General features: G+C 54.9%; 1 protein-coding gene across 7 annotated transcripts in view; it reads right to left on the reverse strand.

Moving 5' to 3' along the window:
- DLGAP2 (DLG associated protein 2) overlaps positions 1 to 25901 on the reverse strand; it is a 259502-nt gene that overhangs the window by 57441 nt on the left and 176160 nt on the right. For 3 of the 7 annotated variants that reach the window (XM_056114029.1, XM_056114031.1, XM_056114032.1), the window contains exon 4: positions 1188 to 1220. The exons of the other annotated variants lie outside the window; for them this stretch is intronic. In XM_056114029.1, the coding sequence (XP_055970004.1) occupies positions 1188 to 1220 (33 nt within the window). The remainder of the gene's footprint in view (positions 1 to 1187; positions 1221 to 25901) is intronic. 7 annotated transcript variants of the gene reach the window in all.

Genomic DNA, 25901 nt, shown 5'->3' on the forward strand with positions numbered 1-25901 from the left:
CCTGTCCCCTCTCCTCCCCTCTCTACAGAAGAGCCGCTCCACCCGCTTCTCATCTGAACCCAGAGCGGATGGAGAGGAGAGGGGCAGGCTGGGACCAACCCCTGCCCACTTCACACCACGCCCTCCACACCTGCCCCCATTTGGGCTCTCCAGCTCTGGGTCCAGCTGCAGCCCTGAAAACCCCAGCGCGGCCCATGCCAAACCCCAGCGCTATGAGCTCTGAGTCGGAAGACCAGCTGGTGCGGCCCTACCTCCTGCACCCTGGGCCTCCTGACAGTGTTCCCCTCCAAGGACCCCTGTGTGCCCCTGGGAAGCTCCCTGCCTCGCCCACCTTAGAGCCTGGCAGCTGCGACCAGCTGAACCCCATCTCCTCCCTGGGGTACTGGGCAGCGGCAAACACACTGGTCTTGTAGCAAACAGATATCTGATTGTGAACATGAGACCAGGAAGCTGGAGGCGACTGTGGGGACACTGGGGACCAGGTCACCTTCTTGACGTCTCCAACACATTCAACAGAGTGCAGGGGAGGAGGGGGGTTGAGGGCAGAGACTCGACCAGACAGAGCAGAGGCTGCACGTCATGAGGGTCGTACAGAGCCAAGAGCCGGGGGTACATGACCGGGAGAACTACCTGGCACCCGGGCTTTGGCCCACGGCCCACTCTCTTGCAGGACACTGGCCAGAGGCTCGCAAGTGAGAACAGCAAAGCCTCTTGAGGCTGGAGAGGCTCAGAGGGTCCCATCACAGCAGCCTCAGGGCCTCCGCCCCCCAATCTCTCTGGGACCCTCTCGGCCCCTGGGAGCCCCATCCTTACGGTGCTCCAGAGAGTCTCGGTTGTGGCCTCTGCAGAGGTCCCTCCACTGACCTGCCACTGTCTGGCCACCAGGGGCGGTTCATGGCCAGGCCTTTGGGTTGGGGACCAGCAGATCCCCAGGCTGATCCATGCTAGGCCCAAATTCTAACTTGGACACCCGGACCAGAAATGAAACGGAGTGTTGCAGTGTGGGGCCAAGAAAAGACCCAATTTCCACGTCGTGGCCTGTGCTGGCCAGGCGCCATGTGGGGGAGTGCCCCTGACCCCACGCCCTGTGCGCGTTCACCTTGTCCATCAAACACCCGGCACAGATCCCCCTCGCTGTGCCAGTGGCATGGCTGCCCCCCGTCCCCCTGCCCCCCATAGCCACTCACCTTCCGGTTCTCCACAGAGGGTACACTGGGACTCTGTAAGAAAGAGAAAGAGAGAGAGTCAACAGATGGCTCAGCCGGGGACAGATACCACCATGGCTCACAGCCCCAGCCACGCCACACGGCCGCCCACATCTCCTGTCCACACGGAAAACGTCACATGGAGTCCGAGGCACTGGAACACTCCCGCGCCCACCCCTCCCACACCACACTTATGGCGAGCAGGTCCATTTCCTCATTGGACCCCAGCATCTCTGCTTCCATGTTACTGCCCCCTCTCCCGTGTGTCCTTTCTGACACGGGGGACCACGGGGGACAGCAGTGGCCACCAGGACATGAGGAACGAGACCAGAGCAAGGAGCTGTGTGCGCTGCGTCCAGGAAAGCAGCCGAGACGAACACACCCAACGGTGGGTCCCTCCCAGGGCTCCTGCAGCGCATGCCCTTGTTCTGAGGACACCTGGTCACTCCCCACCAGGGGCCTGTCCAGCTCTGGATGGCGGAGACCAGCATCCTCCAAGGCCATGAGTGGGGGCTGGGACAGGTCCCCAGAGCCTCGTGTGAATTCAGAAGTGTATAGGACTGTAGGCAGTCCTATACAAGGACACCAAGTCCGTCCCTGCTTCTGGACACCCCCGTCCATGCCTCCACATACCCTACACACTGCATCCTCCACGAGTCACAATGGGCATCTAAGTGTCCCGAGGTGGTGGAGGCCAGCAGGTCTGACCTGCGGTGGCTTGTAGCTACTGAGAATGTGCACGTTGTAGGCAGCACAAAGCAACGCGGGGAGCACTCAGAGCTGGGGACGCACACAGAGCACGCACGCCCTGAGCACAGCCTGCTGCATGTCGGGCACATGCCTGGCTGTATGTGCGTCTACTATGTACACATCCTGAGCCTACACATAGGGCACGCGCATGTCTGTCTGGAGCCTGCATGCTTATACCTTCACGCCCGCACCCATACATCCAGCGCAGGAACCTGAAGGTCCTGAGCCTGCACGCCTGGCCCCCATAATCGCATGTGTACATCTTGTGCTCAGTGGCAGATGCAGCAGAGTGGGCTGGGGGACAGCAGAGGCCTCTCCAGGGTGTTCCACACAGCAGGTGTGCGTCTCTGAGCTCCCCAGCCTGACTGGGATGGACGTGGGGCTGCTGGAAGTCCCCTGGGAGTCACTTGGCTGAATGTAAGGGCCATGCGCCCTCTGAGCCTGGGGGCTGAGCAGGGTCCTGCAGCTCCAGTGATCCTGGGCAGGGCCCTCAGCCCGGGGCCAGGGGCCTCGACACAGCAGAAACCTCCTCGGAAATGCTCTCTTCAAGACACAAGTAGGTTAGGCTTTGGGGGAAGGTCAAATCCGGTGCAGAGAAAGTCCCGAAATAAATAGTGTTTCCATTAAAAAGTGAACTGCGACTTTACCTGCTAGTGGAGAGAAAGAGATTTTCCCTCCAGGACACTCCCAATATGAGATAATCGTGTCGGTGCCTGAGCCCAAGGCCCCCAGTAGCGACCCACCACCCCAGGCTGGCCGTTTGTAAAGAATTCTCCCCCACGACTAACCTGGTAGAGGCTCTGACTGGCTCCCGGCAGGCAGTCAGCTGGGGCAGCCCGCGGGGTTAGTGAAGGGGACGGGGGTGGGGGGGGGGCTGGCTGAGGGAGCAGGGCCCCTCCAGGGAGGAGCTGCATCCGGCCTGGGGAGCAGGAATCTGGGTTTAATTCCTGCCTGTTTTCAGTCACCAGTGCTCAGAACACAGCAGCTCAATGCCAGAGAAGCTGCGTCTGCACTTCTCCAAACTGCAAAGGAGGCACTGGCGGCCCCTCAGCACCTCGGCAGCTGCAGGAGAGCGGGAGGCCAGGGGTCTCTGCACAGATGGAAGAACGGACACAGGCGGGTGGGCGGGAAGCCTGAAAGTTCCGGCAGCCCATGTTCAGGACCAGAGACTGCTGCGTCTAGAGAGAGCCCCGCCCAGCCCTCCCTTGCCCCTCTGCCCTGCCCCTGGGCCCTGTAACTCTCTTTCTGCTCCGGATCTGTGGCAGGTTCCCTCTGCAGCCTGAGCCCTGAGCCCCTCCAGAACCGCACGAGCCAATCGGGACCTCACCTGGCACTGCACAGCTTGGTGCTGAGGCGCCTGCCCACAGACACTGGGTGGATCCAGACCTGGGCACGGCCTGGGCGGCTTTGCCAACTGCAACCCTGGAACCTGGCACCCAGTACCACCTAAGCAGCTTGGCAAGCCCTACCCCACCGTACCCCACACATCACTGAGCCCCAATTGTACCCACACCCCATTGTGCCCACACCCCACTGTACCCACACCCCACTGTGACCCCAGCATAATGAGACACACACCTCACCATCCCTCCTAAGTCCTACCCCTCTCCCTGGAGTCAGCAAGCTGTCTCTCTGGCCACAGAGGGAGACCAGCAACTCCGAGCGTTCAGTTTCCATTTGGGGAAAATCCCCACAGGGCTGACTGGGATAATACCCCGCCTCCATACATGTCTGTTACATACATGTGTATGGTGTTGGGCACATGTGTGCAAGTTCTCCAGGTGAACACAGAGAAACATGAGGCCACCACTATACGGCTGAATGGTGTAAGCGGATCTGCACTGCGCCAAACACACATGATGTCAGGTATGGGGCGCATGTGCCCCCAGGAGCGTGGTGTGTGGTGAGCTCACCCTGGGGTGTATTCCAAGTGTCACAAAGATTATTAATGATTTTTAAAATCGGTGTTCAGTCACAGTCCACATCTATTTCTGATAGCTGTGCACAAAAATAAATATTAGCCTCAGGGGACTTGGCCTGATTTTTTTTTTTTTTTGCTGTCAAATTAAAGGCAATTTGTCTGAAATTCTAAAGGAACCAAATCGTCTGCAGCACCTGCAGGTAGAGGTGGTGCAGGGCCAGGAGCGGGCAGTGCCGGGAGCCGCCTCTCCGTGCTCCCTCAGAACAGTGGGCATCAGCAGTGTCCCGTGACATCTGGATGTCCTCGGAGTGCTCCAAAAGTGTCAGCAAAACACGGCTCGCTTCTGGAGCCGCTGTCCAGGTTGGTGACAGGTTTCCACTTACCGCAGCAGGATTTTTATAGTTGAGATTCCCGGAGTTCTTGCTGAGATGTGGTCAGCACCACGGACAGGGGCAGCGCACGGCCCACGGAGGGAGGAAACTGCAGCAGCTGGGGTGGCTGGGAGCCCCCCCTGCTCTGATTCTATCGGTGCTTGTATCTTCTCCTGGCCCCATTTACACACACCCCCCGCACCCCCCCCAAAAAAACCCTCATTTTTTCACTTGCTGACATGCAAGCCTTCAGAGCAGCCTGGAGCATCCGGGTGTGTTTACAACAGGCTTAGTGCTGCCTTGAGTTTCTTTTTTAGAGACAGTGAGTCTGTAAAGGCTACAAAATGTTCCTCTGCATGCAGCCAGGCGCTGCGCCTCCCTGGAACCCTTCTCTCCAGCTGGGGAGTGATGAAGGCTCAGGCTCGGTGCCCTGACAGAAGCAGGAGCAGAGGCTGTAAGAAGTACCTGTCTTCCCCCTCTCAGCTCAGAGTTTCTAAGGCTCATCCATGCCACACATGTCCACACTTGAGTCCTCCCAGCACTGGAGGGTCGGGCCAGCTGCCACGTACCTGGTCCTCAGTGGCTCGCATACGATGAACAATGATCTATAAACGTCCATGGACCAGACTGACTGCGTGTTCACCTTTGATTTCCCCTGGACACCAGGGAGTGAACTTCCTTCCCATTTTGAGGGAATATTTCCAGGTGGGCTGTGCCATTTCACAGGGCCAGCAGCAGAAGCAGCTCTGCCGCTGACCCTGTCTGCCCTCTGCTCCCAGCCTCTGGCCAGAGGGAGCGTGTCCGTGTGGCTCTGATCTGCACTTCTCTGCTGCCTCATGGCGCTCAGCAAGCACGTGGGGAGTGGCCACTCAGGTGCTGGACTCACTGTGATTTTAATGAAGGGCTTGTGTGTGATTCCTGGATAGAATCTTTGCTAAGCTGTGCACTGCAGAGCTGTTCTCCACTGCAGAGCTTCCTTTCATGCTCTGGGGGATGGGTTATGCCACACAGCCTTCGTTTCTCCCCAGCTCCGCTGTTCTTTATTCCTTTCGTTGACCTCACTTCTTGGCCCATACCTAAAGAACCATCCCTTCAGCTAGACACAAGGATGTGTTCGTGGTGCACAGCAATTTGGGTCTTGTGTTCTGCTGCTTGATCCACTTGGGGTTAACTTCTGCAAGTCGTGGGAAGCAGGGACCTAACTTGGTTCTTTTCCACGGGACTGGCTGATGCTTTCAGTGCTGTCGGTAAAATGCTGTTTAGTCCTTAAGACTGACTTTACAGTCCCTCTTGGAAGTCAGCGCTACGTGCTCTGTGGAGTCCCTGTCCTCTGCTCTCCTGAAGCACACCTTCCAGACTCTGCTCTCTTTCTGCTCTAATTATCGCCCTCGCTCAGCAGACTCTGCATCCCAATGGCACGGTTCCCTGCATACTTGGAATGACAACAGTTTGCCTGCGTGGTTATTCGGCAGTGACAGATGCACCCTGCAGTGGTTTGTGCTAGGAAGCAGCCGGACAAGGTTGCCTAGGGCAGAGGCTGTCATGCCCACACACAAACACAGCCCCACATGCAAGGTCCAGGGGGTCCAGGTCCTCCCGAAGCTCCTGCTATTTGTGGGAGGGGGGATGATGGCTATGTGGTAGCCATGCCAGTGGTGAACCAAAGGATAATGCCGAGGGGTGGACCCTGTCCATGGGACAGGGCTACTCAGGCTTCCCAGCGGTGTCACCAACCTGGGTTCCAGATGATTTCTCCTTTGGGGGTGGTGGGGAGAATGTGCTCAGGACAGAAGGGGAGGCAGGAACGAGCCCCAGGGAACGCCCTGGCAGTGGGGCAGAGCGCTCGGCCTGGGCTCACTGTTGAAGCCCGTGTAGAAAGGGTTCAGGGGTCTCACGAGAGACCGACCAGCTGATCCAGACTCTGATTCAGAAATTGGATAAAGCTCACAGCTTCCTGGGCACGGGGACTGGGAAAGCCTGAGGATCTCCTAAGTAACATACTGCGGTTCTGTGGGGGCAACTGTCCCAGGAGTGAGTTCTGCCCTGCACATGCACACCAGCCTTTCCAGCTTAAGGGGACCTCCTGGTCCTGCTGTAAACACTTTCTACCACGCATCAGATAGCAGGTGACCGAGGGGACCAGAGCCCCTTCTAGAGGTTGGAAGGGGTGGCCTTGGACCTTGCGACTTTAATGAATCCCACACAGCTTGGGCGAGCATGGGCAAACTGGGACCAGCTTGGAATGTGCAACCTTACTGAGCTCCATACAACTAAAGTGATGGCAGGTGAACACAGGCGAGGACAGATGGGTGCAGGTGAGGACAGGTAAGTACAGGTGAGGATAGGTGAGTACAGATGAGGACAGGTGAGAGAAGGTGAGTACAGATGAGAGCAGAAAAGGGAAGGTGAGAGCAGGTGGATTCAGGTGAGCATAGGTGAGGAGAGGTGAGCACAGGCGAGGTAAGGACAGGTGAAGGCAGGTGAGCAAAGATGAGTACAGATGAGGGCAAGTGAACATAGGTAAGGGCAGATGAGTGCAGATGAGCGCAGTTGAGGATGGGTGAGTGCAGGTGAGAGCAGGTGAGTGTAACTGAGTACAGGTGAGGACAGGTGAGTGCAGGTGAGGACAGGTGAGTGCAGGTGAGGACAGGTGAGTGCAGGTGAGGACAGATGAGCGTAGGTGAGGACAGGTGAGTGCAGGTGAGGGAATAAAAGGGCAGGTGAGAGCAGGTGAGACAGGCAAAGCAGGTGAGGATAAGTTTGAGCAGGTGAGCACAGGTGAGGGGAGGTGAGGACAGGTGAGCACAGGTGAGGGCAGATGAACGGAACCATGTGCACTGTGGGGGGGGGGTCTGTGAGCAGGTGTGAAGCGCTGTGTGGGGGACCTACAAAGGCTAGGATCTCCCAAATGGAACTGTCTCTCTTGGCCAGACAGTTCCCCATAGGGGCCACTAAGGGGGACCCCAGAGGCTCTGTGGGCCCATATGCACTGTCCACCATGCAGCCACCCATTCCTGGCAAGTTCACGTACCAACAGGACAGCAGAGGGAGGTGACAGCCGGACCACCCACTCCTGGCACCTGTGCTCCTGAAGTCCTGCCCTTCTGGAGTCCACCACGGGACAGCAGCGTCTGTCCCTGGGGGTCCCTGGGCTCCTATCATGGCCCAACTGTGACAGGCCCCACAACAGCACCTCACTCCCTCTCATGGAGGAGGAACTTCCAGGATGAAGGCCGGCGGGAGTCAGGACAAGAAGGAAGCACCTAGAGAGCTACAGGGATGGACATGAGGAAGGGCTGGGCCGGCAGGTGCTGGCTACAGCTGACCGTGGAGCCCGGCCTTTCCCATTGGAGGGGCCGTGCTGACTCCCAGCTTCCCTGTCTCCCTGTTCTCAGCCCCAGACCCAACCCTCCCCACCCTGTGCTTGGGCCCCGCTCAGCACCCCAAATTCTGACCGCAAATACTGAATGATCAGAGTACCCAGTGGCCATGTCTTGTCATTTCTGTCCCTGTAGGTCAGTTTATGTGCAGACACGTGGAATCCCAGCACACCATGTGAATTTGCCGCTGAAGGCCCTCAGAGAATCGTAAGGAAATGCTTAAGGCGCTGTGTTTGGGACGGATGCACAGAGTCAGGAAGCCTCAGCAAGATTCATTAGGCAAGTCCTTCAAACAGTGACAGCTACACTGTCCTCCATATTTCTTAGCCCTGTTAGACTCTAAATTAAATTGTTAGAGTTAAGCACCTTCAAGCTGTAAAGTGACACGAGGCTGATCTGAACGTTTGCATAACTGATGGCTTTCCAGGCTTATGTAGTTTTGCCAGCTGAAATCTAAATTTTCCTCTTGCTCTGAAAAGTTCCTGTCATGTACCCAGTTCAGCCTGACCGACAGCAGTGGTGAACTGCCCCACATCCCCCCACCAGCATGCAGACAGGCTCAGGAGACACAGAATGGTGGAACCCACACAAACATACACACACAAACATACACACACAGACTCACGCACGTGTGCACACATCATGGACATGGGGGTCAGACACACACACGCAGCATGAACATGGGGGTTAGACACACACTCACGCAGCACGGACGTGAGGGTTAGAAAGGGCAAACAGATGAGGTGCTCCTTTAACCATTTTAGATGGTGCTTTCCTTGCAGGCAGCTTGCTCCAGTTTAATTCTAACAATGCCCAGAACACCGCTAGGAATGATTCCTGTGCCCAACCCTGACGCTGAAAAGCTGGTATGATCCCACTGAACTAGCAAGCTGGACAGAGGCAGTGAGCTCAGCAAACAGCAACCAGCCACTAAACCAAAAGAAGCACATCCTCCGTGCAGGCAACAGGCTTTCCTCTCCAGAAAAAACGAGAGACCCAGGAAGAGAGACGTGTCTGCTTAGGGAGCGGGGTTTGTACTGCGCGACTGTTTCCCAAAGTCTCATCATGAAGCAAGTGAGACGAGGGAGTGAAGAATATTTCTAGCACGGGAACAACAGCGCTATCGGGTAAGGAGGAATGAAACTCCTCAGAAACTTTCAAGGTCTCTAAGAAGAATATTTCAAAGCTCCAGAGGAACAGCTGAGTGGGCGGGGTGGGGGGGCGGGTGGGGGAGGTGATGTTTGTGAAGGGAAGAGCAAAGGTGCCGGTTGTCATTCTTTCCCAGATGCCTCTGAACGGACAAGCCCGGATATTCAATCCAAACTGCAATCACAGAAGAAACAGACTGAGAAATGACACCGAGAAGCACAGCTGCTAGGAAGTTTTGAAACAAACACAATCCAGTGTGTCCTTTGAAATCTGAACGGGAGCTGCCACCTCTCGGCAGCCCTCCATCATGTGCCTCCTGCCAGGTGGGTGTAGACGGTGCTCTGTGTGTGTGTGTGTGTGTGTGTGTGTCCGCAGCTGCACGGGGTGGGTGTGAGGTGTGTGACACCACTTCAAGTGCTAATGTTCGGACAGACCACGGGCATCGCCTGGAGTGTGGGATGTGTGGCAGGCTGAGGTGTGTGTGTGTCCCTAGAGGTCCATCCCCAGGGCCTCCAGAAGGGCAGGGGCGTGTTTGCTGTGGGTCCCCAATCTTCTGCAGGTGCTGCTCTGTCCTGGCGTGCTCACAAGCATCCGGATGCCGTGACCTCCAGGGCCCCAAGGGCCTCGCCGTCACATGCAGCTCACCCCAACCCACACTTAGTTTTTCCTGCCCGCATCACAGCTTCCACTGCTACCGGTGGTCAATTAGCCAGCACCACTCCATCCTGGATTCTTCATTCACTAAGAGCATCCAGCGCCAGCTTGGAGCTGTGCATCAGATTGTACATGGAACCAGACCTCTGCAGGCTGTGAGCAGACCCATGGCCAGACACGACGGGAGAATCAGGTGTGGTGCCAGGTGCTCCCAACCCCATGGCAAGGCAGCTCCTGCTCTTCATGTAGCAGTGCTGGAGAGGACTAGTGAGGTGCGGCAGCTCCATGCCTTCTCAGAGGCTCTGGAGCTGCAGATAGTAAAGTGAGAGTTCTGAAGCAATAGGTGTGCTTTATGTTTATGGGGACTGTTTCTCATAAACATTGTCTTCGTGAGGTTCAGCTGTAGTCCGACCTTCCCACACTCATGGTTGAAGTCGGCCAGCATTTGTGCCACTTGGCTAATGTTTGGTGTTATTAGAACGATGTCATCAGCAAAGCAGAGGTGGTATAGTTGCTGACCGTCTATTGTCACTCCCATTCCTTCCCATTCCAGTCGTCGCATGACGTTCTCGAGGGCGGCACTGAAGAGTTTCGGTGAAATGGTATCACCCTGCCGCACCCCTCTCTTGACATCAACGATCACTTCTTTGTAGAATGGTGAGATCCTGGTAGTGAATCTTCAATACAACTCATAAAGGATCCTGATTTATTGAGTTTGAACAACCTGTTTGGCTAGGGATTTGATGATTGCTTCCGTCTCAAGAGAATCAAAGGCCTTCTTTAAATCAATGAACGTTAGACAGAGCGGCATTTTAAACTCCCAAGAAACCTAAATGAGTTTAGTTATTGTATGGATATGGTCGATAGTGCTGAATCCTTTGTGGAACCCAGCTTGCTCGCATGGTTGTCCTTCATCTAGTGTTCTGCCAATCCTATTCAGGATGACTCAAGTGAACAACTTGTAGATGACAGACAATAGGCAGATCAGACGATAGTTGCCAATGTCGTGGATGTCTCCCTTCTTGTACAGTAGTACAGTCCTGCTGGTTTTCCACTGGAACGGAACTTTGCATTCAGACAGGTAGCATGTGAAGAGCTGAGCCAGTGTATTGATGAGTACCGACGGCAGGTTCTTTAGGTGTTCGGGTCTGACCTTGTCTGGGCCAGGTGCTGTTCGCTTCTTTACCAACAAAATGGCGTGTCGGATTTCAGAAGGGAGAACATTGGGAATGACATATCCATCCTGCGGAATTTGGTATGTGGGCAGGTGGACATGGCTATCGAAGAGATCTGAGTAGAAGTCATGGATAATCTTCTTCATTGCCCTTTTGGAAGATGTGATAGATCCATCAGGACGTCGGAGGGCAGTCATCTTGTCTCGTAGTTGGTGAAGGACAGATGGGCGTTGCGAATGCTTTTCCCAGCTTCTTCCACATCTGCCAGCACTGCTGCTCTTCTCTCTTTGAAGTCTTCCTTTATCACTTCTCTGCACTGCTTTGTGAGCTCGATGTTCGCTTGCAGTTGCCTAAGGCTTGCGCTAAGCATGTTGGTGAATGAGCTCAAGAGTTTTCGAAGACAGGCATCTTTTTGTGGCTATCTCTCTCTTGGCGTTCTTCACACAATCATGGAGGTGCCGAACCAGTCAATCGTATACCTTGTCAATGTTGTCAACGACGGCATCTTCCCATGTTGCTGCAATAGTGCCAAAGAGCTCCCAGTTGGTGGTCGTTCTGGGAGTTCTTTTCTTAAACTTTGCAGCCCTTTCTCCCCACTCTGTGAAACAGAATTTTGCATGAAGGAGACGGGTCCGATCCTGTTTGGAATTTTGGGACAACAGTGACATCGGTCAGGCAAAACCATCGATTGAATATGATGTGGTTAATTTCGTTGTGGAACCATCCACCGGGAGACTCCCAAGTCCAACGTTTGGATTCAGCCTTCTGGAACTGTGAGTTACCATGGATGGTCTTGGTCGACAAGATGAACTCAGACAGTCTCTTACCCTGTTTGTTCCATTCTAAGCCATGGGTCCCCATGTGAAGTTCTTCGGCTGATCTTCTTGGTCCTATCTTGGCATTAAAATCACCCACAATGATCTTGTAGAAGGTGTGGTCTTCTTTATAGAACTTCTCCAGCTCCATGTAGAACTTCTCAATTTCTCCTTCATCATAATTGGATGTTGGTGTGCAGACAACGAAGATAGAACCACATCTATTTAAGTGTAATCGTCCGATTCAGGTTGTTAGGCATTCGAATGAATCAATGCTCATGGCTAAGTTTGTGTTGACAAGGACACGAGCACCTCCAATGCCTCTTTTGCCGCATGTTCCAAGGAACAGTTCTTCTCCAGTGTCAAAAACGGCATGATGTGATTGATGCCTTCTTGTCTCGGTCAGACCAATGATGTTGTACTTGATCTTTCGCGCTTGTACCATCAGGTCCTTGATGGATGCATCTGATGCCAGCGTACGTGCATTGAAAGTACAGTCATTTTTGTCTTTCTTCATTTTGGCAGCCTAGTTCGGCCTTGAGGTTTTATCAGCCTCTCCTTCCTCATCCTTCTTAATGCTGCCACACTGGTGGCACCTTTCAGAGTCAGGGGAATGAGACCCAGTGTATTTACTGGTTTTGGCATATCAAATACACCATGGATAGCTTGCCAGGCTCTGCCGTGCGGGTGGGATACTCTAGGTAGCTTGCCAGGCTCTCCAAGAGGGATAGAGGCTTTCAGAGAGGCCTCTAATCACCCTTGCAGGTGTTCCCATGGTTCAAATCATATTTGAACCTTATCAAATATGGTGCGGCAATCCTGGAAGATGGTCCAAAAGGCGTCCGGTAGCATGGTAGCAAATGGGTAGTGGAGGTAGTAGAGGTAGTGGAGGTCTGCCGGTGAGGTATTTAACTGGTACCGGTAGGGTGGGTCTTCTGTGTGCCATCCCTGGGTCACTGCCGTTTGGTAGAAGGAAGCAGACAGGGCAGGGTAGGGTGGGGCTCCTGGTTTTAATCCCTTGGTCACCATGGTTGGTGGGAGTAGGCAGAGGATCTCTGTTCCCAGGTCCGTTGAACCTGGAGTCCAAGGTCTCAGAGTTCCGCTTACCTGGTTCTGTGGGGCTTCACTAGTGTGTGAGTCTCGGCCTGAGTGTCCAGAAAGCATCCTGGAGCGTGGCGGTGGCTGGGTAGTGGAGATAGTGGAGAAACAGTCTCGTTCCTGACGTTCCATTCACTCTCAATGGAACAAACATCTTTGAATGCAACAGTTATGTGTACCTAGGTCGAGAAGTCACCATGACAAATTACCTGGCACCTGAGTTGCGCAGAAGGAAGAGAGTGGCTTGGAACGCCTTCAAGAGTGTTGAAGAAATAGCTAAGAGGATGAAGAACCTTCGGCTCCAGGCACATCTCTTTGATTCCACTGTTCTTCCTGCATTAACATACACCTCAGAGACCTGGGCCCTACAAAAACAGGATGAGAATGCTATTTGGGTCTCTCAAAGAGGAATCAAAAGAGCTATGCTTGGAGTATCACGCTTCACTCAAATGAGAGAAAGAATCCGGAGTTCCGACCTCCATCGACGGTCAAGAATCAGGGACGCTGTCTTGTCTGCCAAGGTGTCGAAAATCAGATGGGCTGGACATGTAATGAGATTTGGAGATGACCGCTGGACTAGAGCCATTACTGACTGGATTCCATGGGACGTCAAAAGTTTGTGTGGCCACCCACCTATGAGATGGTCAGACTTCTTCGTCAAGACCCTGAATGATCGGTTTGAGGCTCTTCGTGTTCCTAGAACGAGCAGACACCATTGGGCTACACTAGCACGCAACAGGGACGAATGGAGACGTTACTGGCGCCAGCTCGAGCAAATGGATGAACAAATTGATGTCAAGTGATCAAGTGATGTTTATGGGGTGGGGGTGGGAGGTGCGGTCATGCACCCAGTGGTGGTCAGGAATCACTCCCAGCAGCTACGGATCCTGGCCTGCTGAAACACATGGGATCGGGGAGCTCTGTAGTGCTCAAATGCTCTCCAGCATCGAGGCAGGCTGGGGACTGCTTCTCTGTCCATAAGCTTGACAGAATGACAAGATAATCTCCTGGGATCCAGTATGGCAGGAGGCCCTGTAAGGGCCCTTCATATAATGCCGTAGCTTTCTCCTCCCCTGGGGAGGGGTGGGGCTGCCTGCACCCTCTGGGGCCAGGAACCATGGTAGGAAGCTCGTACTCGGCCCCGTCTTTGCAGTGGCAGCTGCCCTCACCCCGTTTCTGGGCGAGGTGAACAGGTGCCGCAACTGGAGCTGGCACCCACCCCAGAATGTGCTGCGAGGCAGCTGCTCGCTGCGTGCAGGTCAGGACGGATATGTGTCTGCAAGTCCACCCCACCTCCCCCAGGAGCCTGAGAGCCGAGCACGTCCAGGCCCCGGGGAGACACCCAGACGGGAGACCACTCAGGCGGGAACGAGAACAATCTAATGAAGACAGGGGGTCCCTGACGGTGGAGCTTCCCTACGGGGTGCTGGCAGGCAGGAGCTGAGTGGCCACACATGCTGGTGGCCTGGTCACCAGGGCACGGTGGGGGCAAGGAGCCCAAACAAGCTCCTTCCTGCAGCTACACGGGTGCCTGTTCCTGCAGCTGCACTCCACATCCCTGAGCCGGAGACAGCTCCCACACCTGCTCCCGCACCGTCAGTCAGTCTGAGTGTTTGCTCCAGACCTGGCCCTGCACCCGCACACCTTCACCCCATTCAGTACACGGAGGGCCATGCTTCCAGGATGGAGTGACCGCCCAGCTGTTCAGTGTGCATATGTGGATTCATGTGTGGGAATGGGCCTGTGTGTGGAAATGTGTGTGGGAATGGTCCTGCGGTGGAATGGGTCCATGGTAGGAATGGATCTGTGTGGGAATGGGTCTGTGGTGGGAATGGGCCTGTGTGGGAATGGGTCTGTGAGTAGGAATGGGTCTGTGTGTGGAATGGGTCTGTGGTGGGAATGGGCCTGTGTGGGAATGGGCCTGTGTGTGGGAATGTGTGTGGGAATGGTCCTGCGGTGGCATGGGTCCATGGTAAGAATGGATCTGTGTGGGAATGGGTCTGTGGTGGGAATGGGCCTGTGTGGGAATGGGCCTGTGTGGGAATGGGTTTGTGTGTGGGATGGGTCTGTGTGTGGGAATATTTATGTGGTAGGAATGGGTCTGTGGTGGGAGTGGGTCTGTGTGTGGGAATGGGCCTATGTGCAGGAATGGGCCTGTGTGTGGGAATGGGTCTGTGTGGGAATGGATCTGTGGTGGGAATGGGTCTGTTTGGGAATGGGCCTGTGTGGGAATGGGTCTGTGTGGGAATGGGTCTGTGTGGGAATGGGTCTGTGTGGGAATGGGTCTGTGTGAGAATGGGTTTGTGTGTGGGATGGGTCTGTGTGTGGGAATGGGCCTGTGTGGGAATGGGCCTGCGTGTGGGAATGGGTCTGTGTGGGAATGGGTCTGTGTGGGAATGGGTTTGTGTGTGGGATGGGTCTGTGTGTGGGAATGGGTCTGTGTGGGAATGGGTCTGTGTGGGAATGGGTTTGTGTGTGGGAATGGGTCTGTGTGTGGGAATGGGCCTGTGTGGGAATGGGTCTGCGTGTGGGAATGGGCCTGCGTGTGGGAATGGGTCTGTGTGGGAATGGGTCTGTGTGGGAATGGGTTTGTGTGTGGGAATGGGTCTGTGTGTGGGAATGGGTCTGTGTGTGGGAATGGGTCTGTGTGGGAATGGGTCTGTGTGGGAATGGGTCTGTGTGTGGGAATGGGCCTGTGTGTGGGAATGGGCCTGTGTGGGAATGGGTCTGTGTGGGAATGGGTTTGTGTGCGGGAATGGGTCTGTGTGTGGGAATGGGTCTGTGTGGGAATGGGTTTGTGTGTGGGAAGGGCCTCTGTGTGGGAATGGGTCTGTGTGGGAATGGGTTTGTGTGTGGGATGGGTCTGAGTGTGGGAATATTTATGTGGTAGGAATGGGTCTGTGGTGGGAGTGGGTCTGTGGTGGGAATGGGTCTGTGTGTGGGAATGAGTCTCTCTGTGGTGGAAATGGAACTGTATGTGGGAATGGGTCTGTGGTGGGAATGGGTCTGTGTGTGGGAATGGGCCTATGTGCGGGAATGGGCCTGCGTGTGGGAATGCGTCTGTGTGTGGGAATGGGCCTGTGTGGGAATGGGTCTGTGTGTAGGAATGGGTCTGTAGTGGGAATGTGTCTGTGTGTGGGAATGGGTCTGTGTGGGAATGGATCTGTGGTGGGAATGGGTCTGTTTGGGAATGGGCCTGTGTGGGAATGGGTCTGTGTGTAGGAATGGGTCTGTGTACGGGAATGGGTCCTGGTGACAGGCTCAGGGTGCAGGAATGGGCCGAGTGGGAATGACAGAGCATTCTGAGTCCTTATGCTGCCAGCAGAGTCAGGAGGTGACAGGGCAACTCACTCACTGCTCACCTCCTTCAGAGACCCATGTACAAGGACCCAACATACCCAAGGGAGACTGGCACATCAGCACTACCTCCAAGAGTACAGCTCAGAGAGGGTGCTGGGATGAGCTCTGTGTTTTGGAAGACAGTCTCTTGGGGCCTTGCTGATGGAGTTCTTGGGTGGACACTGAGCAAGGAGGCAGGTAGAAGAGTTGCTGAGACTCTGGCCACAGGAGGACCAGGTTTGGCAAGGTGAGATGGGATGGTGTTCAAGAAGGAACTGAGACTGAGGGGACCGTGGCACCTAGTCCCCAGCGAAGGCAGCAAGGACCTCGGATATGACCCAAAGCTGTGGAGCTTGGACCACCATGCATCCCACACTCAGGTAAGCCACCTGCTTCAGACACCTGTGTGTAGGACACTCAGATGACGATACTCAGATGAATGTGCAGGTGCACACGCAGGTGACCTTGTTCGCACACCTCTGCAGGTACTCACAGGTGACTCACACACCTGCATGTCTCCAAGGATGGGGCTGGCCCCCTGGGACTATGCATTCCTGAGGGGAGTCTCAGGAAGACCCCACGGAGGGCTCAGGTATGTCCTGCTGTCTGCCAGGGTCCTGTGTCCATGGCCTCTGAGGCAGGGTCTACCCTCGGGGTCTGTCCTGTGTGCAGCCAACAGAAGAGCACAGTGCTGCCCCGACCCCTGAATGGGGGACCAAGGCTGCCCTGAGGGCTATGAAGGGGCAGGACGCGGGAAGGAAGCTGTCGGGGTCTCTTCCTAGTGCTTAGTGAATGGGATCCCCCGCTGATGTGCTCCCCAAGAGCACCACCCTCCTTCACTCAGGGTGGTGCTGTGAGGGTCAGCCCTGCCTCTCTGCTGCTCCTGCTCTGGGCATCCAGCCCATGCTGCCTCCCACCACGGCCGGCATTTGCCACTCAATGTTGTGTCCAGTCCAGCGACAGCAGTAGCTCTCCTTCAGCCCCTCGTGTACAGACTTCTACACCCCTTTCTCCCCTGGAGCTGGTTCTGTCCACAGCCTTTGCTCCTCCACATGGATTCTGGGGTCACCACACAGAACGGGGTGTGAAGAGGAGGTGCTCCTGGGAAACTGCACAGCCAGGGACCCTTCCTACCCCCATTACAGGGTCCACTCAGGGGGTGCAAGCACGTGCAGATATGCAGACAGGACACTCGTGCATGCACACACAGACGAATGTGCTGTGCTACAGGTAAGCGAATGTGCATATGCAGTCATGGACACAGAGTAATCACGCAGGACACTTGTGCATGAACTTATACAGATGTGCTGTGGCACAGGTTAAGTGTGCATGTGTGTGCCTATGCATAGCATATGCATATTGAATATATGCATTATAAAAGTGTGTATGTGTCTGCAGAGCATAGGTGGGGCCAGGATAAGGGTGAGACCAAGATAAGGGTGGGACCAGGATGAGGGTGTGCCCAGGATGAAAGCAGTGCCGAGAGAGAGAGAGAGAGAGAGAGAGAGAGAGAGAGAGAGAGAGAGAGAGAGAGAGAGAGAGAGAGAAGGGTGTGGTGGGCCCAGGATGGGGGCGGGGCTGGGATATGATGGGGTGGGGCCATGAGGGGGCGGGGCCTCCTGAGGAGGGATGGCCCATCTCAGTTCCTACACAGGTCACTGCAGCCATCTGGAAGGGAGGTGAGAAGGAGGCCAGTGGCTCCTGCGGTTCCCGTGCTTGTCAGCAGTGGGACTGCACAGCCCTCCAACCCTCCCGGACTCCTCAGTGAGGGAGAGCAGGTGTCTCCCTTACAGATGGATAGTTTCTGGGGTCTCCAAGCTGTTCCCCCAATGTGACAACTGCCCCCTCTTTGTCCTCTTGCCCCCCCCCACCACAGGTTTCCTGGATGTGCCCTCTGCCCTGTCAGGGCTTCACTGGCCCTTCCTATTGGGCACACAACTTCGACCCTCTCCGGCAGAAGCCGCTACTCACTCTGACAGGCTGCAGTGTTTCGACGGGCCTACCGTACATCTGGTCCTGATTAATGAGGATGTAATGTGCCTCGCTCATTAGTTGCAGAAGGTGGGTGAGTTAATGATTATGATGCTTTAATCAGCTATAACAGAACACCCTAAAAGGCAATGTGTCTTAAAATTAAGTCATAATTTCAGATTGCCGATTAAATTATACATTTAAGAACAAAAACGATGGCGTGTTCATCATAGGAGGCAGGTTTCGGAGGCCAGAACCCACCAGGTCACTCAGAGTGACAGGCAGCTGCCGCTAGCTTCCCTGGGCCACAATCCTTACGTGCACTTTCCTGAAACTCATATGTATATGCTACAGACATGTGTGCATCAAACATGTGTGAAACATGTGCAAACATCAAACACATGCACACGTGTACACATGCATGCAGGTACATACCTGACATATGTGTGCATACTAAGACACATACATGCACATCAAACGTGTACACATGCACGTATGTGACAACTGTATGCACAACACAGACATGCACATCGAACACATGTACATTGCAGTCTGACACATGTACACAGCAGACACACACAACCAAACACTTGTGCCGGACATGTGTTTTGTACAGTTTACATACATGTAGGAATACACCTGACAGGTGTGTACACCAGACACACATCAAACATGTGTAAACATGTACACATACTTGACACTTGTTTGCACACCATAGACACATACACACATCAAACATGTGTACACATGTACAATCCAGCACTCACATGTATACAGCAGTATGGACACGTTTGGGCACACAGGTACAAGGCACTAACAAATACACCAAACAAGTACACATATGCACACACACAAGACTCTCACATGTACACAGCACACATGTGTATACATGCATAAGGCTCTCACATGTGCACAGCACACGTGTACATACATGCATAAGGCACTCACATGTATACAGTACACATGTGCATACATGCATAAGACACTCACGTGTCCACCATTCACACACCAAACCCATGTGTACACATGCATGCCTACTATATGTCCACATCAAACATGTGCCCCCATGTATCATGGCCAGGGAGGACCGTAGAAAAAGAAATCACAAAAGTTCTTGCAGTGATCTGGCTGAGTTGAGGGTTTTGGCATGAACCAGACAGTTGCTGGTATTGGTAAAACCTTAACCCACTGCACAGGCAAGCTGGGGTGTCAGGACCCACCGACCCAGTGGCATCAGATGTACTAATGTGGAGTTTGGTTCCAGAACTGAAGACTCTAGTCTAACGGGTCTAGACTAGGGAGATCCGTTCTAACGGGTCTCGTGAGTGGCATGAGGGGCTCTACGGAAGAACCCCACCCTTCCCCGACAGGCATCCTGCTTCTGTCCCCGCACAGAGCTGGAGCCAGGAGCCTTGGGCTCTTCCACCCATGGGCCCTCACGGTTACACGGCCCAAGGCTGCACTCAGCCCTGGTACTGCTGGGACACAGTGACATCGGTTTTCCTCCCAGAGCCCCTCCTGCCTGTGGCTGGGGGCCATGCAGGACCTCACACACGGAGGACATGCGCTCTATCACCAACACACAGGCTGGATTCTCCGTGCTGGGAATGAAATCCAGGACCTCGGGCATGCAGAGAGTGCTCTCCCCAGAGCCACATCTCTGGCCTGGGTGCAGATGCTTGGGGCTTGCCATCCTGCCCACCAGCGCATGCAGCCTGTAATCACCCCTGGCAGGAGGGCTGGAAAAGCACCACTCTGCCCTCCCTGCCCTGTAATTTCTCTCTCCTCCTCCAGCCTCTACTCTGCTCCAAGCAGGTGCCTGGACCTCCTGGAGGTGACCAAGGCCAACAGCAGAAGCCACCAGGAATCAGGGTGAGCCCAGAATCCGTTCTCTACGGAGGGACAGGCATGCGTGGTGCAGGGCCGAGAGTGGGGGGGAGAGATGACCGGGTCCCCCAAGACTGGAGAGGGGAGGAGTCCCCCGAGAGTGGTGTGGAGGATGGGGTCCCGGCAGTTGTTTCTGCAGCAGTAGCTACACTTTAGTCCCCACCTACAGAGATGGGGTCCCCATCCCTGTACTTATCCCTGGTCCCTGCACAGCTCATGAGCGCGGGGTCCCTGTGGTGGTGCAGTCTGGGTAGACTATGGACGCGGGAGCTGAGCACTGCAGGGGGCATGCGTGTGGCAGTGAGGAGCGTGGGGCACAAACTTGGTGAGGAGGGTCCTAACTGAGTTCAAGATCCAGTGCTCTGCAGTGGCCAGAAGAAAAGGGGGTAGGAGCCAGGGAGCTGGAATGGGGTGACGGTGCTTCCTTGCATCCCACTGACCTGGGCACTGCAAGTGGTGCTGCAGGCATTGCTGGGGCTCACTCGTGAGCACAGAGCCAGGGGCAGACCCAGCATCAGCAGGAGTGGCCCCCAAACCCACCCCCATAATGGATCATGAGGAAAAACAAAAGCCCCCAGGAGGCAGAGCTGGGGGTGATGGGAGGGAACCTGGGGACACTGGTGCTGAGAGACGCACACCGGTGGAGGGACGGGTGCTGGAACACTGTATGACTGAAACCCAATCACAAACAGCTTCGTAATGGGCCATCTCACGGTGATTCAATTAAATAAAAAGCCCCCCTGAGCTGAGCAGCACCCCCTCATCTCCGCTCCAGTCGATCTGGAAGACTGCCCTGCAGAGAGAAGCACTGAGTCCCCCGCCCCGTTCTGTGACCCCCCGCGCCTAACACCCTGTGCCTCAGCCAGGACCTGCAGTGGGGGGTGAAGATCCAGCGTTCCCGGGAGGTGCTGGGCAGACACGTGGAGGCGCTGCACGTGGCGGGCTGGGCTGTGGCCGGCAGAGCTCAGCTGGGCAGCCAGAGAACAGTCGCTGCTCCAGGAGCGAGCCTCCCCAGAGCCCGGGCACAGATGGAGGGTTTATGATGAATAAGCAGCGCTCTGAATGGAGCACACCATGAATCATTCCCAGCAACCACTCGTGACTGTCCTTGAGGACACAGAGCGAGAAGCAGTTCTCGCAGCCTGAGACGGATGAGGAGGGGAGTGAGGGTCGTGGGCTGCGCTCAATGATAAAAGGACAAACACTCCCAAAGAAGCGCTGGAGCGGACGCCCTTGCTGATGCAGGGAGGAGGAGGAGGGAGCTGCCAGACCTGGGAGGGCGGGGATGAGGTGACCCTGGGACCCACTGGTGGCCTTGGTCCCGCCAAAGTATGTGGCCACTCTCCGTTAGTGTGTCTTGCTGCCCATCTCCAAGGCACCATGAGAAGGGGCCTTGGGGCAGTGCTCAAGGGTGAGCACCTGCAGGCACAGCACCTGCATCCAAGCCCCTGGACCCTGGGGCCCACAGCACAGCAGCTCTGCTAGCACCTTGCCTTGGGCCCTTACATGGACCCACTTCCCTGGCCATCCAGGCGTGGCAGCGCATGGCCCCTGCTCCGAAGCTCCCCAAAGATCATTATCTCTGAGGTTACAGGCCACTGAGCCCCATGGAGGGATGGACAGGGCTCCGGGGTTCTGAGATCAGCCTCTCTGCAGTCGGGTAGCATCTGAGATGCATCCTGGCTCTGGGCACAGACAGCCCTGGTGTCCCCAGTCAGCACTTACCTGGCAGGCCTGGACTCTGCATCCAGGTACTTGCCAGTGAATGTGGGTCACTCACCACAAACCTGGCTCACTACTTTCCTGCCAGCCTGGGGCCCAGAGCAGCTGCTCCCGAAGACTCCAGAACTCTCTTTGCTTTAACTCCACATGCCAACTGCATCCTGTCCTGTGCTTCATCCAATGTTAGTTCACTGTCATGCCACGGAAACACATCACTGTACCTAGTCAATGCCACCAACACTCGGACACTGTGATGCCATAAAACCCATCTCTGTACTGAGTCAATGCCATCAGCGTTCGGACACTGTCTGCTGCCACGGAAAACCATCTCTATACTGAGTCAATGCCACCAACATTTGGACACTGTTGCCATGGAAAACCCATCTCTGTACTGAGTCAATGCCACCAACATTCAGACACTGTGTGATGCCAAGGAAAGCCATCACTGTACTGAGGCAATGCTACCACTAGAACCCAGGAAAGCTTAACATGTACAAGGATGTTGCCATGCGATTATTTATTTTCCTTCGTTTTATTTTGTGAAAGTACCACAATTCACAAAATTACTCCTAGTTGGGTTTAAGACATACGATGCTCCATCACTGGCCCTGCCACCAGCTTCATCTTTCTCCCACCAGAGTTCCCAGGTCCCCTGTCCTAACCCCAATACCACCCCACTCTGCTATCTTAACAGGCATCTTTTTAAGTTTGCTTATTTAAATTTCGGTCTCATGGTTTCTTAACTAAAGCAGGTTTCTGAATGATGCCCACTCAGACAAGCTTTCATTATAATCCCTAATGTTTGATATTAAGTTTTCACTTCCACAAAACTATTCATTTTTTTCATAGTTCAGATTATCCCATGTGTGCACAGCATTAAATATTCTCTATTTTAGATAAAAAATTTTATAGATGGCCTAGGGCTGGAGCGATAGCACAGCAGTAGGGCGTTTGCCTTGCACGCAGCTAACTTGGCTGACCTGAGTTCGATTCCTCCGCCCCTTTCGGAGAGCCCAGCAAGTTACCAAGAGTATCTTGCCTGCACGGCAAAGCCTGGCAAGCTACCCATGACGTATTTGATATGCCAAACACAGTAACAACAAGTCTCACAACAGAGATGTTACTGGGCCCGCTCGAGCAAATCGATGAACAATGGGAGGACAGTGCAGTGCAGGCCTACTAAACTGAACAATCTTAACAGCTAGAATACCACCTTTGTTCTATCATCGGATTAGTTACTAGCAGTCACTAGAAACAACACTCAAAAAGATTCATTCTCATGGGGCTTATCCCAGTTTGGCTCTACCACCTGCGGAGAGGTCAGACCAGGTGAGGGAACCCTGTCACACACAGGTCAGTGCCCAGGGAGATGAGGGCAGGCAGGGGGCACCAGGCCATCTGAGACCCATCAATTCTGCTCAGACTCCTGAGGGGCCACTGGTAGCTTAGCCCAGGGGAGTGTCTGGGGTTTGTGACAATCAGAGTGTGTCCCAAGGTGCTGGAGGTGGATGGGCACCTGGGTCCAAGCTGTCCCTCTGCTTCCCTTTCTGTCCAGGGCCATGATCTTGCTAAGGGTCCCTGAAAAGATGACAGTGTGACTTAGGGTTCTTGTGGGAGGAGAGGAGAGAGGACAGAGAACAGGGAGAGAGCCCAGGACACCCAACTTCCTTGTCCCAGAGCTGAGGGGGAGACACGGGCCAACACTTCCCACGCTGAGAGCGGCCGCAGGGATGCCCTCTGTGGACCTGGAAGGCACAGGGCTTCCAGAGTCTCTCACTCTGGTGACACCCCATGCAAAGAATACGCTCAGACCAGGAGATACCAACATCCCAGTGACACTTGCAGGTCAGTCAACCTCCCAGATGGCCATTGTCCTTGACCCCTGTGCTTTGGTGACCTGTGTGGAGGCACATGGGGCACAGCCGTTTTGTGGCACATCTCGATCGCCTGGTTGTCTATGGGGCAGTCAGGTCTTATGATTCTTTGATACGCCCCTGAGACTGCAAGTCTTCACTATCAGAGTTCAAGCTTCTCTCTTCCAATGGACACTGTGAGAGCAGAAAAGCTGGGCGCACTTTTTGCAAGAGGCAGGTGGACACCCGTGTGTAGCCCACAGGCACCAGGCACACTCAGATGAACCAGCTCATGTGGCTCAATCACTGTACCCAAAGCAGAGGGCCGCCAGTGCTGGCACAGGGCATCAACTGGGGGTGAGGACAAAGATAGAGTGGTCTAAATCCTGGTTGACACCATGGGGCTTGTTGCTGGGACGTGAGATAGAAGAACAGAAGGAAAAGAGGCAAAGGACATTATAGTAGGGTTCCCATTCTCAGGGAATCCCAGTTCCCTTGCCTGAGAAATTCAGGACACCTTCCCTGAGGGTCTCCTTCCCTGAGAAACCCGGGTCCCCTTCCCTGAGGAACCCGGGTCCCCTTCCCTGAGGAACTCGGGTCCCCTTCCCAGAGGAACCCAGGTCCCCTTCCCAGAGGAACCCATGTACCCTTCCCTGAGGAATCCAGGTGCCCTTCTCTGAGGAATCTGGGACTCCTTCCCTGAGGAACCAGGATCCCCTTCCCTCAGGAATCTGGGTATCCTTCCCTGAGAAATCTCAGTCTCCTTTCCTGAAGAATCCAGGTCACCTTTCCTGAGGAACCTAGGTCCCTTTCCCTGAAGAATCGGGTCCCCTTCCCTAAGAATCTGGGTCTCCTTCCTGAGGAATCCTGGTCCCCTTCCCTGAGGAATCAGGGTCTCCCTTGGGGCCATGGAACCTGATCCCTCCCTCAGTCTTAAAGACTCTATTCCATGTGTCATGGCTGAGACCCAGTGGAAGGAAGCGACTGGTGGTAGCCGAGTTCTCAGGTGCAGGAGGAGAGATGGGCCTCAGTGAGCAGATTCACAAGTGACTGGGCACACGGATGGCTCATCAGGGGCAAGCAGGGAACACAGGTAGCTCCATCTCCACAACAGTGAGGATCTGAGTGTCCTTGGAACCAAGTCCCCAACAACCCAGGGACAAGACAGCCTCTTGCAGCTGAATGGTCTAGGGGCTCTCAAGAGCCAAAGGCTCTCCTAGAAGGGGGCTCAAGTCATGGGTCAGGTCCAAGTGATGGGTTTTTACAGTTTGAGAAGACAGGCCATGCCCAGGGAGCAGGAGGAGTTTAAAGGGCAGTTCCCGAACACCCAACCCTGCGGGTCCCCTTGGCCACTGTACTGTGGTTCTCGCTCCTTCCTACCCTGAAGGTGAAGCAGGGCTGGGCTCACCTCATCTCCCTTCTGACCGTCCACACCACTCTGTGGTCACTAGAATGCAGGCCAGCTGCTGGCCAGTCAGAGAAGAACGAAGAGGGGAGACGTCAGTCAGTGTTGACAGTCTTTCCCAAGAGGGGGAACTCCGAGACCCTTATTTGGTGTATGCGTGTTTCCCTTGGCTGCAGTGCACTGGGCTTTCATCAACTCCTCCCGCCTGATGGCACAGATGGGAACAGGGCCTGATGCCCGTGACCTTGTCTGACAGAAGCAGAGTCCCACGCTAAGGCTTCCATGCACTCGCCCACACCCACTAGGCCATGCGTGCTCACACCGGGGTCTCCCTGGGACCATGCTGAGAGCAGAACAGCACCATGGCCACTTGTCAGGGAGGTGTCACCATTGTGCCCTGGTCCATCAGTGGAGTCTTGCTATTTCAGTGTCTAATCTACTTAGCAACAGATTGTAAGTGTAGTAACAGCAACACTTTCACGGCATAGCAGGACCTCACAGCTCCAAGAGCACCTTTAATTGTGCTGCACAGAATCCAGCCTCTGAAATACCAAGCTGGGTCTCTTATCTTTGGCAACCACATAATGAAACACTGCATGATGAAAGTGTGGAGCAACAGCGGTGGGGTCACAGGCTGTGGTGCAGGAGGGCAGCAGCGGAATAGCCTGAGTTTGGAGTCCATACAGCCAACCACCCACCTTCTTTGGCTCCCTTGCAGCCTGCAGTGGTGAGAGGACAGAAAGGGGTCCCCTTCTAACTCTGTCTGGCTCCCCCCAGATAGTAAGGGATCATTTCTCCCAAGTTGCAAAACAGGAACTCCATGTTTTATTTTTACTTTCCTGGGTGCTTGGGGGATTAAAGAAATTAAGTACATAAAACACTCCAGACTCTGGAGGTGGCTGAGGGTGTACGAGTCGCCTTACAGCTCCTTCTGAGCCCAGTTTGTGTGCCAGGACTGGCGGGTGCTGAAGGAAGTGTGTCTGCAGAGAAGCGCTTCTGGGCACAGGCAGTGAAGGGCAGGGGCCACCAAGGTGCCCAGCTGCAGGCCAGCCTCGTGGGGCAGAGCCATGAGCTGTGAGCCCCGGCGCCCAGGAAACGAGAGTCTCCGGGGACAGGGTGGAGGAATCTCTGCCCCCACTCACGGCACGTGGCACCAGACTGCCCAGCCCATAAGCCCCGCAAGAATGCAGAGAATCTCCCTAACAG

This window comes from Sorex fumeus, unplaced genomic scaffold, assembly GCF_029834395.1.
Source record: "Sorex fumeus unplaced genomic scaffold, SorFum_2.1 ptg000024l, whole genome shotgun sequence".
NCBI classification, from domain to species: domain Eukaryota; kingdom Metazoa; phylum Chordata; class Mammalia; order Eulipotyphla; family Soricidae; genus Sorex; species Sorex fumeus.